General features: G+C 36.5%; 1 protein-coding gene across 1 annotated transcript; it reads left to right on the top strand.

Annotated features, from left to right (window-relative positions):
* Positions 1 to 9,757: 9,757 nt before the first annotated feature.
* LOC110110717 lies at positions 9,758 to 11,164 on the top strand. The gene has a single exon (XM_020842320.2). It carries the CDS (start codon positions 9,758 to 9,760, stop codon positions 11,162 to 11,164), a length of 1,407 nt encoding a protein of 468 aa, XP_020697979.2.
* Positions 11,165 to 15,264: the final 4,100 nt, after the last annotated feature.

Raw genomic sequence — 15,264 nt, 5'->3', positions numbered from 1 at the left:
AGCATAGCAAACCCGAAGAAGGAACAGGGACAAATCAACAGAAACAGATAAATCAACGTCTACGCCGGCCTCTACCACGAAATCTACCCCTAGAGACAACATTTGAAACAGGTCTAGCATGAACCAGAGTGAAATCATTACCATGGTCAGAACCCCCACAAAAATTCGGAGAAGCCAGACCACCATCTGAAAAATCGGATTCAGATTCATATTCCGACGAACCATGCAACCAGTCAACGTGATTCCTAATATCCAAACCCGCAGTATTACCCAAGAGGTTAACCAAGTGAAGTGTTTCAATAATAGTAACCGGGACATCAACAAGAGAGTTAGAGCTCACCAAATTATCATTCACTTTCTCCACCTGAACACACTCACCATTACTTGCCAAATTCATGGCAGGATTACCCGACATCTCAATGACGAGAACAGCACCACCATCCACAGCACAGGGAACAACACGATCAGGATCGACCCCTCCCCCCTTAGGCGAGAGACCAGCCGATTCCTCAATAACAACCAGATCTTCAAAACCAGCCACAACAGGGCATTTGTCTACATCCTTATTAAAGTTACCGCTAGCATCGTTAAAAAGCTTTCCCGAATCAAGACCACCCTCAGTAACTACAATATTAGCCTCCTCCGACTCACTTAAAGCAACTAGCGGCAAAGGGGAGCTAGTAGGAACGGATTCGAGTACACCCACAGGGACAGACGGATCAACAGCATTATTCACCTCATTTAATTCCTCAACAGCATGCAGAATAATAGGGATTTTTTGAGCTGCAGTAGCATCTCCCCCTCCCCCTCCCAAAGTAGGAGAAGAATTAAATTCCAAAGCAGAATGACAGTTACCCGAAGGGTGCCCGATGCATTTACAAACAGAACAAAAATTAGGAAACTCGTCTAAAATCACATCTTGAACATAACCCAAGGTATCATAACCAAGCCAAACTTGTTTAGGGTAAGATTTTGTGATATCTAGCTCAACTAAAAACCGCGCATTTGAAGGACGAGAACCCACAGACGTAGCTTCGTCGATTTTTAGCGGCTTTCCAAAAATCTCAGCCAGCCCAAACAGAATTCGAGGAGAGAAAAAAAGAGGGCGAAGAAGAGGAAATGATATCCAGATCGGGATAATCGGAGATTCAACGTCGATATCTAGACTAGGAGATCATTTCGTTAATTTCATGAAGCAATTGAAAACAAGGTAGGAATGGTGACAAAAGACCCTGCAATAATCAAGGTCGTTGGCTAATTTGATAAGAATGTGAGATTGGTCAAGCACAGTCACATAAACTTCACCAATAAGCTTTAAATTGAAAAAAAAAATTGTGTATAGATTCAAGAGATGGTCTCTTAGAGGGGAAGAAACCGACTAAAGAGAATTGAAACGGAATAGCAAGTTCATTGATTTCCAAATCCGAAATCCAAAGAGATGGTAAGCCACGAAACGTGGACTTCCTCAGATCCGGAAAAACTGGCTTAGATCCGGCAAGAGCCTCACGAAAAGAACGAGAGTGAGAAACACCACCAAAAAAACCAGGGTCTTTAAGCTTTCAAGAAACCATGCCGGAACCGCCGGTGAAAGCGGTGAAAAAACACCGGAAAACAACACCAAAACAAGAAGCAAAGAGCAGGGAAAAAAAACTTCCCTAAAACCCGAAGTTCGCCGGAGTGAAAGGTCCCCCGAGGGGCGGGGACACCCCGGAGTCAAATCGCCCTCGCCCACGCAAACCCTAGCAGAGCGTGAGGAAACCAGGAGTGTACTTGCATATGTATGTATAATAACAACTTTGTACTTAAATTCATGAATCCTAATATATTTCACGTATATTTTATATCAATATTTTTCAAAGGAGCCAACTCACTAGTTAACAAGTTGAGTTGGCATTGACTCAAACTTGCCTCATTAGCTCATCCAGCTCGATTCACAAGACATTGATCGAATTGTGCCCAAGGGAACTCACGAGCCGACTTGACTCACTCACACATTTCGCAATTATAAGTCGAGTTGTCCAAAAAAATTGACCGTAAAGTTAGTCGGCTACTTCTTTAATTAGTTGATGTTGGATCGGCATAATGGCAGCTTTGAAGATTAATTTCTAGAAATGGCAGACTTTGATAAAGAAATTGCAAATATTTAATCAAATCTCTTTAATTATGCCATTGCTATCAAGACTTAGTCAAGTAATGAGTTATTTGAGTCCAGTCCACAGTTGATTCCAGCCATGACTGTTTTTTTATCACAATGAAGTAACTCGCCTCAATCTTCAAAGCCATAGACTTTGGATACTAATATGGTGGGTCAATTGACCACTTGCAGCATAAATAACAGTGAATGAACAGTCAATTGACCAACTTAGGCTTCGTTTGGGACGACTTTTTTACTGCTTCTTGAAGCAGCTTTCTAGTACAAAAAATTTAATTTTTATACTAAAAAGCTACTTTGAGAAAAAATAAAAAAGCCGTCCCAAACGAAACCTTAAAGTGAAACGCTTCATATTTTTTTTCTTTCAAGCTATCTGTAGATCTCTTTGTTGTTGAGAATATATAGATATTTCAACTTGCAGCATAAATAACAATGAATGAACAGTCAATTGATCAACTTAGGCTTCGTTTGGGACGGCTTTTTTACTGCTTCTTGAAGCAGCTTTCTAGTACAAAAAAATTTAATTTTTATACTAAAAAGCTGCTTCGATAAGCAATAAAAAAATCATCCCAAACGAAATCTTAAAGTGATACACTTCATATTTTTTTTCTTTCAAGCTATCTGTAGATCTCTTTGTTGTTGAGAATATATAGATATTTCAAAATAAATAAATATATAAAATATTTATTAGAATAAAATAGATTATCAAGTAGAACATAATAATTATAGGGAATTAAAAAAAAATCACCATTGAATGCAAAAGAAATTGTTTATTCATGTTGTCTTTATTTCTATCTGAATGTTCTCTAATATTGATTATTTATTTTAAATGTTTATCATTTATTTTTGCTTAAATATAAAATAAATCACAATATTATGATGTATAATTTTGAGGATTTATATGCTGACATGTAAAACTATGTTACTTATGTAATTAACACCTAAAATTTATTATTTTATTGAACTAACCGTATCATTAATTATTTTGTCACTTCTTTTCAAAATTTGGAAGTCTAGACAACGAAGAAGAGGTTTGGGAGATGCGACTGGACTAGCAAAATGTGAAGGCTAATTGGTGAAGAAATTATTAGGAAATCATAATAGAAACTCATGGGGAAGGGCATTGATGAGATGGGTGACATGCAAAGGATACCGAATTCTACACGAAATAAGGGATTTATCGGCGGAAAAGTCCGTCAAAAATGTCGAATTTTCCGTTAACGAAAAGGATGAATAAAATGATACTTTTGATTTAATTTAAAATCTTAATTTTAATGTGAATAAATAGTAAGATTTGAATATATAAGTATAATAATTTTAGATCTTATATATGGAATTCCCTGAAATTTTTTTTCATTTACTTTTATCTTTCTATACTTGTTTTCCATCACAAGCTTCTTTGTATCTTTTCTCGTGGACTTTGGAATCAACTAAGGAGACCAGGAAATAGAGTTCAAATTTCTCGGTGGAAGACCAGAAGGCCAGACTTCCAATTCCACCTAAATCTACTTCATGATGTGTAGATTTGTCTAGCAGCCATTGGTGCTACGACAGCTTTGTATTTTGGTAGTTGCCAGCATTGATATGCTTGACATATTTCCTTACTTCTAAGATATTCAATGAAAAAACTTTTCTTGAATTAAGACCTATTTGTTTTAGGCTTCGTTTGGGACGGCTTCTCTAGAAAGTTATTTTAAGAAGCAAAATGAATTCAAATTATTTTATGCAAAGACATAGGGCACGATAAACTAGTCATTTACGGTGACTTTGATTGTACGATGCGAAAATGTGAGAAGTTTTAATTATGTTGAGCTAGTACTTGACATTAAGAGGCAGATTAATTTGATGTCACAATTAGAGCCATGATTGTACAGTATTAGACGCACGGGAGTATCGGACGTCTGATCATTAGATCGATAAGATTCGTTAATAGGAACGAGAGCTTAAAAAATCACTTTGCATTTATTTTCCACTCAATCAAACACTTAAAAAATATAAAACCCTTGCATTTTAAATGAAATGCACTTTTAATTCACATCATGAAACAAACCCTAAGTTATCTTTAATAGATAACCTTTAAAATACTCTTCTAATTAAGATTATAATTCATTAATCGATATTTCTAATTCTTTAATATAATTATCTTAATATTTTAATTTATGTAGCCCCCAACTTTGATATCAACATCTTCTTTTATTTTCTAACACTCACGTTTGTATGTAACCAACATAATTTTGATTTATAAAATTTATCTTTAGATTTAATAATTTTTTTATTTATTACATATATAATATTGATCCTAGGTACTTCTCCACTTTAACTATCAACTCTAAAATTTATACTCATATATGATAAATCATCAAAAAATTATCTTGATTGCGCGTGAATCTCGTGAATCTCGAAGCAAATTCATATTAAAAACACATTTAAATTGAGGACCATGAGAACTCTGATTTCAGAAAACTTATTCAAATTGAATGTCTCAAAAAGATGAACCCAGCAACACTAAATTTGACCCAATCCGAGGCCAAATGGATTCAAATCAAGGAAGAGACAAATTCAACGAGCCCAATATCGTCAAATTTTTACATAATTAAGGCACTAAAATACTCGATAAGCGTTCTATGATCAAAGGAGTCGATATCAGTCGTCCATTCAAAATACTCCCAACATTCTTCTTCTTATTTACCACTCCCAAAAAAATAATAAATGGGCCTCTCATGGGGGAGGGGGACTGTGATTTCTCTATCTTTCCTCTCTTCATTCTCTTCCTTGCCACATCGAGTAAAGGACTTCTCCCAAGGAAAGACTTCGTTTGTAATCAACTGCAAATACTAGCTAGTGGATTCATTTAAATTGGGCAAGGCTCTAAGAGTTTTCCCTCTCTGGGGTTTCCACGTAAAAACTTGTGTATCTCTTATAAATTATACAAACCTATCTTTTATATGATTGTGTGTTGGATCTTTGTACAAAACTAGGACGTCAAACTTTATATTTATTTAACGCCGCAAATATTCCAGAATGCAATAGTTTGACACCATCTGTGAGAATGTCGTTCATGACTAGGGGGCAATTTTTTTTCCAATCTTTAAGGGTCGTTCTTGTCAAGGTCCTGACTGAGCCAATGCTGAATCAATTTCATATGAATCAGATGTAGATTGGGGGGCAACTTTAATTGCAACCATAGTAAAAAAAATTCGTCTAAAGCTTTTAGCATCCAAGACAATATCTTGAAAATTTATTTTACATAAAGCTTTTAGCAAATGCAAGGATACTTCCAATAAATTGCAAGCTTTATATTGTTCATAGTTGGACTTCTACTTATTGAGCAAGGTCTGAATCTCGACCTCAAAAAGATAATAACGGTCTAAAGATATAACATTCTTCACCTTTGATTCGAGATACACACTGACTACAGTCCTCCCAACTATCTTTGCTCTCAATAACATTTTTATTTGGCTATTATTTTTTTGTTGCATTTGAGAAATTTTTATGCTATGAAGTTTTTTTTTACGATAACTTTTAAAAAAGTTAAATTCATATAATCAACTTTTCAAAATTGAATTGTACTGAATAATCAAACCGTGAATTGATGATCCTTTTAAATTTTTCTCAAAAAAAAAAAAGATCCTTTTGAAAATTGAATAGGCTGATCAAGGAACCTGAGTAAAAAATATGTACTGAAACAGTGATTGAACTAAGGAATCATTGGATTGACTTTAATGAACCAAATAACTCTTTCAATCATTTCAATTGGAAGAATAAGATAATATTCATCATAATGATCCTTTTACATCGAGCTATTATCATTTTTAAAATCAATTGAATTGTACATATCTCTATATATTCTTCTCTTAATTATAACATTTGTAAATGCATTGCATCGTTTGAATCTTTCTTTTCTCTCCTTCAATGTCCAATCTAATTAAAACCCTTTAATCGTTCAAATCACAACAATATAAAATCAACAAATGAAGACCAAGTAGAGTAATGGCAGAGGTAATCGGCGAGGAAGGTAGCTTTGTCTTTGGATGTTTCATTTTGTGGCTGTGGTTGTTGCTATTTGGAGTCTGCTGGATGGTTTGGTTTTGGCTGCTATTACTGGTTGGTTTCTATGTTGGCTCTTTGCACTATTGTTGTGATTCTTGATGTTGGATTGGACGATGATGAGGAGGCCCCTACTGCCCCTTTGTGGCCTCGCTAGTTGGCAACCTGGGTAGCTCATCGGTTTATTCAACCTCTGGATGGTCCGTACTCGGACACTTGGCTGGTGTTGGGGGCCTCCATACTGTGTCCCCCTCACCCCTTAAATTTTTTTGCTTAGCTTAGGTTTTATGGCTTTTGGTTCATTGGCTTTTGTATCCTAATTTGTATCCCTTGTTTTTTATTTAATAAAATTTTTGTTGAAAAAAAAAATGAAATCCATCTCACATGAGATCATCTACTCTTTTTTTTTTTACTGTGATGGCCACTTTTCTCGCTGTTATCTGTCACCAGCTAAGAAAAAGAAAGGATAACGTGAAGAAATGCATGACAGAAGCAGATGGAGAAAGGTCATTAATTTTATTTCCTATGGAGGAAAAACAGTTGAAGAACTCCTTACAAAGAAAACAATGAGATAAATATTTGAAAGTAAAACATCAACAATAATACAGTAAGACAATTGAATGCGACATACGATGTTTGACAAATATTGCTCACACAAAAATAAAATAAAAACAACTTTTGTCAACTGAATATAATGTATGTAATGTATCTTTTATAAGAGGTTCACCTAACCACCATAGCTTATCTTAGGCTTCATTTGGGACGCCTTTCTTACGTTTTTTTTTTAAATTGATTTTTAGTAGAAAAAATTTTAGTTGAAAATTTTTTGTACTAAAAATCTGCTTTAAAAAGTAGACAAAAAGTCGTCACAAACGATGCTTTAGGTTTCTTGAAGCAGCTTTTTAGTACAAAAATTTTAATTTTTATGCTAAAATTTTGATTTAAGAAGCAGAAAAAAAAAATCCGTCCTAAATGACGCCTCCGTTTGGGATGGCGTTGTTATTGATTCTTAAAGCATGTTTTTGTTGAAAATTTTTAAAATTTAAAAAATTTGTGTGCTAAAAAACATCATTCTCAAACAAAACCTTAATTTCTCTTTCTTAACAAGTTCAAAAAAAAAATCATAATAAAATTACCACACTAACGAGGTTATGAAAATTGTTTATTCCACCGTGTACGATAGTTACCTATCTTTTTAGGGAAGAAAACTCATAGCAGTTATATGATGAAACGAAACCCAACCCTATAATCAGATAATGGTTGTGTCGAGAAGCAATCTTAGCTTTTAAGGACATTTAAAAAAATTTGAAAATACTTTTGAATTCTAATTAATTATTTATCTAGCAAAAAAAATTACCCCAAATTTTATGCTTCTTAAATTTCAGGGTGGAGATGACATATTTTTTAAATTCGGGTTTGTAATTTTCTTAACTAGGGGTCTGTTTAGGACAATTTTCTCAATATTTTATTTTTCAAACTACAATTATAATTTTATTTAGCTGATTCTTCTTTGAAAGTTTTATGATGAAAATTTATTTTTTACGATCATATTTATTAATATTTAGTAACTTAAGAAAATAATTGTTTGTTATTTTAAAGAATAACATATTTATAATAACCACTATAATATTTAAAAAAGAGTTCATCTTGATTGACTTCACTGTTCGTCTGATTTTGAATCCGATTCTTCTTCGGTGTATTGTGGAGGTTCTGATCATGGACATGATCTTAAATTGGTTCATGATCGCCCGATTGTCTCTATTGGAACTCGTGGGAGGGGCAGACGGGGTAGGTAGTTTTCTTGGTTTTTTTGGCCCTCTTCTCTGGTTGGTTTTTTTTTTTTTTTTTTTTTTGGCAGACGGGGTAGGTAGTTTTCTTGGTTTTTTTGGCCCTCTTCTCTGGTTGGTTTTTTTTTTTTTTTTTTTTTGTGATTCATTCGAGTTTTGTTGGTCGTGGATTCGCTGGGCTATGATGTGGCTGGGGCTCATTTCTTCGTCGTCATGGCTAATGGCAACCTTTGGTATTCGTCTCTTGCTCGAGTGGCTTAGTTAGTCGGTTGGCTTGATTTTGTCGCGTTTATCTTCACCAAATTGGAGGGTCTGTGCTTGACTTCGAGAAAGCTAGAAGCCTCAGCCACTGACTGAGCCATTCAGTTTGAGTCTTATTGTTTTTTTTTCTCTTATTTTATGTCACTAGCTTCATTGTCTCCTGTACTTTTTTTTTTGGTTTAATATAATTTTGTTTTTGTTAAAAAAAAAAATTATCTTTCTCATAACAACTTTACAAGCATGCTTATAGGATGTTATAGCCTTCCGAATTAGATCCTAAATATTTTCTTATTTTTTGAACCGAATTCAATTTGTTTTACTTTTTCTCCCTAGGAAAATACTGTTTTTCTTCTATATTTTTTTTATTTTATATTTTATTCTGAAAATCAGAATATTATGTTTTAATTATTATTCTGTTCAATGTGCTTTGCTCCAAACTCAGGAATCTGCGACCATTACGTGTATCATCGTCTCTGAAGAAGACTCCACTGCCGTTCTTCGTTTAGAACAAGTACGGACCTTCAAGTCTACAAGAATTGTTCTAGAGAATATATATATATAGAAGAAGATTTGAATTTGAAGTCACTTCTGAAATATTAGATCCTAAATGTTAACCCGGTAACTAGCGCGGTTCAGGTCCTGTTTAAAAATCTTGACCAGTTTATAAAATCGGATCTGGTTCGAGTTGACATGTTTAGACCTGGGTCAACTCGGGTTTGACACAAGCACAACTCATCGATCCGTTTTGACACCCCTAATTTGATGTCAGACTTTTGAAGTATTTTTGATATATTGGGAAAATTTTTAGCAAACTCACACATATATCACATAAATGAGATTTGAATCTAAGATCTCTTGATTGATAACCAATACTCTGAACCAACAGACAAAGATGAATTGTTATATTACATATTCAACATGAAATTTTTCATAGCATTTCTCTTTATTATATCTTTATCATCAGGTCACTCTTTTTATTAAATTTTGATCAAAATATTCTCAACCAATTTTTTTAAAATGTTTTTGGGAAGTATAACAAGATTAGAATATAGGAAATTAATTTAGTCAAAAAATTTATGATGCTACTAGGAATTTAGGATGTGCACTGAAAATGTTGGATTTTTTTTTAAATGAATGCATTATAAATTTCTTTATATGCAACATTAATTTCAAAGTAAATCTAATATTTTCATGAAATTTTTAGATTAGGCCCAATCCCCCTTGTTGAACGGGCAACTGAGTTTAGTTTGCGTAGGTTCAATAATAATAATAATAATAATAATAACATTTATAGTTTAATGCCGACGGTACTCCCGCTGGTAAAGCCATTTCAAGATTTATAGTTTCGTACTTCTCAATTAGATCTTAAACATGTATAGTTTAAGGCCTTCCCCTAGAATGCAATGGAGTGGGCGGACGTCTAGGGTTTGCTTCTTCTCTGCGCGCGCTGCTCTTCATCCGCCTCCTCCCTCCGGCGCTGCCGGAGGCCAGCTTCCCTCTCCTCTTATGCATGGATTCTTCCCTTCTTCCCTCAGCTTTTCCTCCGCTTGCCTCGTCTTCTGGGATCGGGGCACGTTCTACTCCGAAAGACTGGTCTCAGGTTTTTGTTTCTGGCAACTCTACTCTGAATTCCATCAAATTTTCTCATTTTCCGGAAGAGCCAGATGTGATTCCTTTTTCGGGAGACAAGCTTCAGCAAGGTGGGGAGGATTGGAAACTTTGCTTGGTTGGTTATTCGATAGGGAGACGGCCCTATTATGAAGCGCTTTTGGGAGCCATCAAAAAAACTTGGAGCTTAAAAGGGTCTGTTCAGCTTCTTTCTCTGAGCGATGGCTTTTTTCTCCTGAGATTCTCCTGCTGTGAAGATTTCGACATGGTTTGGTCGAGAGGTGTTTGGTTCCTGTTAGGTAAACCTTTTGTGTTACAGAAATGGCATCCGAAATTTACTCCTATGAAGGAGGACTTTTCCTCTGTTCCTATCTGGGTGAAAATTCACAACTTGCCGCTTGCTTGCTGGAATTCTGAGGGTATGTCGAGGATTGCGAGCAAAATAGGTATCCCGCTTGCTGCTGATAATTTGACTGAACAAAAGACGCGTCTTACTTTTGCTCGCATCTGTGTTCTTGTGGATCGTAATGCTACTTACCCAGAAGAGATCAAGGTGTCGCTGGATGGTGATGTTGTCTGCTTAAAAGTTCAATACGAATGGAGACCATCGCCCTGTGAGCACTGTAAGTCTTTAATGCATTATTCATCATCTTGTCCCTCTCAGCCCGACAAGGAAAATAATGAAAAAGACAAGATGGCTACTAACTTTCGGGGTAGAAGCAACAGCAGAAAACCTCGTAAGCGTTCTTTTTCTAATAATAACAGAGTCTCTAGGCCACCTGTTCACACTATTGCAAAGCCGATCATCCCTGAATCTGCAGCTGTTACTACTGATATCCATGATCCTCCCAGTTCGAATCTGGTTGCCTCCATCCAGATTCCTAATGCCCAGGGAATCCCTCTGCTTTATCAACCTCATTCCCCCTCGGCCTCCCCCTCTGGTTTTCCGAAATCCCAAAGGACCCAAATAGCTGAAAATCCTGTGGGGAATGATATCCCCAATCTAAATTCCATATGCGAAGAAGCTTCTTCTTCCTCTAGCCTACTGTTTGTCAAGCCCTCCTCTCTTCAGCCAGAAATTACCTCTCCCAACAAGTTTGATGCATTAAACATTGAGGAGGATTCTTGTTCACAATTGGATCCTATTTTGGACTCTAACAGTGATAGACAGAATGAGGACTTTGAGGAGGTTAAGTCTAAAAACAGTAAAGCCTCTCAGAAAAGTAAAGTGCCAAATTCTGGTGCTGTTTCGAAAAAATCTGCTAAGGGGAAGCAGGTCAAAAAACCCCAACACCTCTCAAATTCTTAATGTTTTTTCCACCCATTGCGGCGTGGAATATCAGGGGGTTTAATCGTCCTGATAAGGTTCTTTGTTGTAAACGTCTCATTCAGTCTTTTAATCTGGATTTGATTTGCATTCTAGAAAATAGGATCAATGTGGCTTCTTTACTTGATCCTTTTTTTGACACTTCTCACAGTCTTTTTGCAAACGAAGGTAGCTGTCACAATTTTACTCTCTCCAGTTCTGGGAGAATCTGGGTAAAATGGAATGCCTCTAAAATGAACTTTATGTCTAATATCATCTCTTCTCAGATGATTTCTGGCACTATCACTGTTGCTAATGTTCCTATCCTTGAGCTATCTGTTATTTATGCTGCTAATAGCAGTCAAGATCGGAAATTATTATGGGCTGATATTGCTAAAGCTGCTCCGGATGAGAGCTTTCCTTGGGTTGTCATGGGCGACTTTAACTGCTGTAGATATGCATCTGATAAGCTGGGGGGGATTCCTATCCCCCAATCCTCTCTTGCAGATTTCAATAATATGATCTTCTATAATAAGTTAATGGACTTGCCTTCTATTGGCTGCAAATATTCTTGGTTCAACCAACGTCTAGAAAATCCTATTCACATTAAGCTTGATCGAGCTTTAGTGAATGATAGCTGGCTGAAATCTTTCTCTGACTCCTATTGCTCGTTCCAAAGTCCTTCTTGCTCGGATCATAGTCTGATTATTATTCATTCTGGAAGGAATTTTAAGGCACAGCACAGGTTCCTCTTTAAGAACTACTGGACTTGTTTTGATAAATTTTGGATTCTTCTTCTAGACATCATGAGCTCTCCTTGCTCTGGTAATCCTCTTATTCATTTTTGCAATCTTCTGAAAGGGCTTAAAAGAGGTATTAAAAAGGAAAGCTGGGCCTCCTCCTCCTCTGTTGACTCTCATATTGACTTGCTTCATTCTAGGCAGCGAGATTTGCTGACTAATCTGCAAGAGGACCACACTAATATTCTTAACAATCAGGCTTACAAGGATATTAATGTTGAGTTGGGCAATTTTATTTCTATGCAAGCTTCTTGGATTATCCAAAGGGCTAAAGTGAATTGGATGAAAAACGGTGAAGAGGATCTTAAATTCCTTTACTCTAAAATCAGGAGAAGAAAGGCTTGCTCTAATGTAATTGTTAATGTGACAGCCTCTAATCCCAACTCTACCAGACCTGAGCTTGTTTCCTCTATCATTCATTACTTCCAAGAGCTGTATAACCCCCCTCCTCCTATGCGTATGAATTTGGACATTTTTCCAGCGGGTTCTGTTTTACCTGCTGAGTATGCTAGCTCCATTATTAATCCTGTCACTGAGGAGGATATCAAATCGGTTGTCTTCATGGGAAAATCTATGGCTGCTCCGGGGCCTGATGGATTCAATTTCCATTTCTATAAATCTAGCTGGCATATCATTTGGCCTTTGGTCTGTAAGGCCATTAAATCCTTTTTTCTCAAAGGTTTTCTTCCCAATGGGATTAAGGCCACTGCATTAGCTATCATTCCTAAAAATAAATATGCGGCTAACATCTCTGATTTCAGACCTATTGCTCTTTGCAATGTCCTGTACAAAATTATAGCTAAAGTGATGGCTGAAAGATTGAAACATGTTATGAGCTTAATTGTTAAAAATAATCAAGCGGGGTTCGTGAAATCCAGAGTTTCTACGGACAATATTTTGCTAGCGAGTGACATTTTATACTATGCCGGGAAAAGAGGTGGGCCAAATATTTTTTGTGCTAAACTAGATATCAAAAAGGCTTTCGACTCTGTCTCACGTGAGTTTTTACTTACTAGACTTAATCAAAAAGGCTTCCCTAAGGAGTTTATTTCCTGGATTAGAGCATGCATTTCCGATGTGAATTTCTCTATTGTTCTCAATGGTGCTCTTGAAGGTTATTTCTCATCTTCAGCGGGGTTGAGGCAGGGGTGCCCTCTTAGTCCCTATCTTTTCTGCCTTGTCATGGATGCTTTTTCTAATTTACTTGATGGCAGGGGCTTTAAAGGCATTTGCTCCAATGACTTCTCTCTGTCTCATTTGCTATATGCAGATGACATTTTGATTTTTGGAGAAGCTACTTTAGACAACTGCCGGATTCTGGACTCTGTCCTTTTGGATTTTGCTTCCTCTTCGGGTCTTTATATCAACCGTGACAAATGCTCCATCATGTTCCCCAAGCACCAAATAAATCAACAAGAAATCTGCAATTGCTTGAGCATTCATACCATTGTTAACAAGTTAACCTATCTTGGTATTCCCCTCTCATTCTACAGGCTTAAAATGGAAGATTATTTACCACTTCTGGATAGCATAAACAAGAAATTGAATGGTTGGAAAGCTAATTTGTTGTCCTTAGCTGGCAGATTACAATACCTGAAATTTACAATTCAGAATACTATTGCGTATTGGATTCGGGGTGCTATTATGCCTAAATATGTTTATAAATTCTATAAAAAGCACTGTGCTAGGTTTCTATTTTTTGGGGACTCTTCTTCCTCCAAGAAACTTCATATGGTTTCTTGGGACAAAATTTGTTTGCCAAAGGCTAAAGGGGGCTTGGGGATCCCTTCTATTGCGGCTCTGCAGCATGCTTTTAACTGTTCTGTTATATATAGAATGTATAATTGCTCATCCCCTTTATCCTCTTGGCTTATTCATAAATACAACTCTCCCTGGAAACCCGTTCATGCTAATGCGTCTAAATTTTGGAGAGCTATTACAAAATCTGCAATGGATGCTCAAGCCTGCTTTAAATTTAAGATCACTCTTAATTCCCCCATATCTCTGAAATGGGATCATTGGTGTCATGGGGTCACTATTGCTGAATATTTGGGTGATGTTTCTATTGACCTACTTCCTGAAGGTAGCTTGCTTGATTATGTCTCTGGTAAGCTTTTGAGAACCCCTGATCCCTTGCATCATCGGTTGTTGGAGGCTTATTATAGCAGCAATGTATTAGATATTGATGGGCATTGTTTGTATTGGAAAGACATAAATATTGCTAAGTTCAAGCATTACTTAAGTGACTTTTATTTTGATTTGCCTGTTTGCAATTGGTATAAATCTGTTTGGCACAAAAGGTGCGTTCTTAAGCACTCGGTCTTTGTCTGGCTTGCTTTAATGGGGGGTTTAAAAACTGCGGATGCGCTGCGTATCAGACAGATTCAGGCACCGGTTGAGTGCAGTCTTTGCCACTCTAGTGCTGAATCTGTTTCTCATTTATTCTTTGAATGCACCTACTCTTTCTCTATATTACGTGCCTTAATTCCGAGATCTCAGAGCTTTCTTTTAAGACCCACTATTAGACAGTTATTTGATTGGTTAAATGGTGATTACAATGGAAAGAAGGAATTGAATTTTTATCTGCTGGTGATTGGTTGTATTATATACCATGTCTGGAGAGAAAGAAACAATAGGAGGTTTGGTGGCAATTCACAGTGTTCCACTACTTTGCTGTTATGCATCAAACGTGTTCTTTTTGAGAAATTGCTGAAATGGAAAAATTCCTTGTCATGGTTGGAAAAACTGTAACGCTGCTACTTTGCTTCCTCTTCCTCGGCCCGGATGTCCCTTCGATCACTGCCTGCTTTTTGGGGTATGTCTGGACAATGATGAAGCTCCCTAAGTAGGCCCCTTGGACGGCCTTCGGGCAACCAGGGTTCAGTTTCTATGAATTCATATTTCTGAGTCTAGACATTAATGCCTGGGAGCTGTTCTCTTTAGCCGGATTCCTGAACTATTCTGCATTGCTTATTGATGGTTCATCCTCATTATGGTATTCTGTGATCCCGTGGTGCTGGCTTCTCCATCAATACGTTGCCTGGGAGGTCTCCCTCTGCCTCAAGCAGCTTGTTAGGCTCTCTTACTGGGAAGTTGTTTTCACAAGTTTTTTGTGCCTTCTACCACATTTTGGTTATTACATTCTTTTTCATGTATTGGGTGGTATAGTTGGGGTATAGTTGTGGTTTCTTTCTTCTGCCCACATAAGGTTTTGTTGTCTCTTATGTTGGCAGGTTTTTTGTTCTTATTACTTTTTCTTGTAACCTCTTTTTTACAGTAATTGATGGGCTTTCGCCCCAAATT

Source organism: Dendrobium catenatum, unplaced genomic scaffold, assembly GCF_001605985.2.
Source record: "Dendrobium catenatum unplaced genomic scaffold, ASM160598v2 fragScaff_scaffold_1220, whole genome shotgun sequence".
Lineage (NCBI taxonomy): Eukaryota > Viridiplantae > Streptophyta > Magnoliopsida > Asparagales > Orchidaceae > Dendrobium > Dendrobium catenatum.
Note: the sequence above shows the minus strand (reverse complement) of the source record. Positions and strands in the feature narration are given on the sequence as shown.

Bases quoted from the DNA above. Each gene is read 5' to 3' on its own strand.
- LOC110110717 (XM_020842320.2), top strand. From the start codon at position 9,758: ATGGATTCTTCCCTTCTTCCCTCAGCTTTTCCTCCGCTTGCCTCGTCT.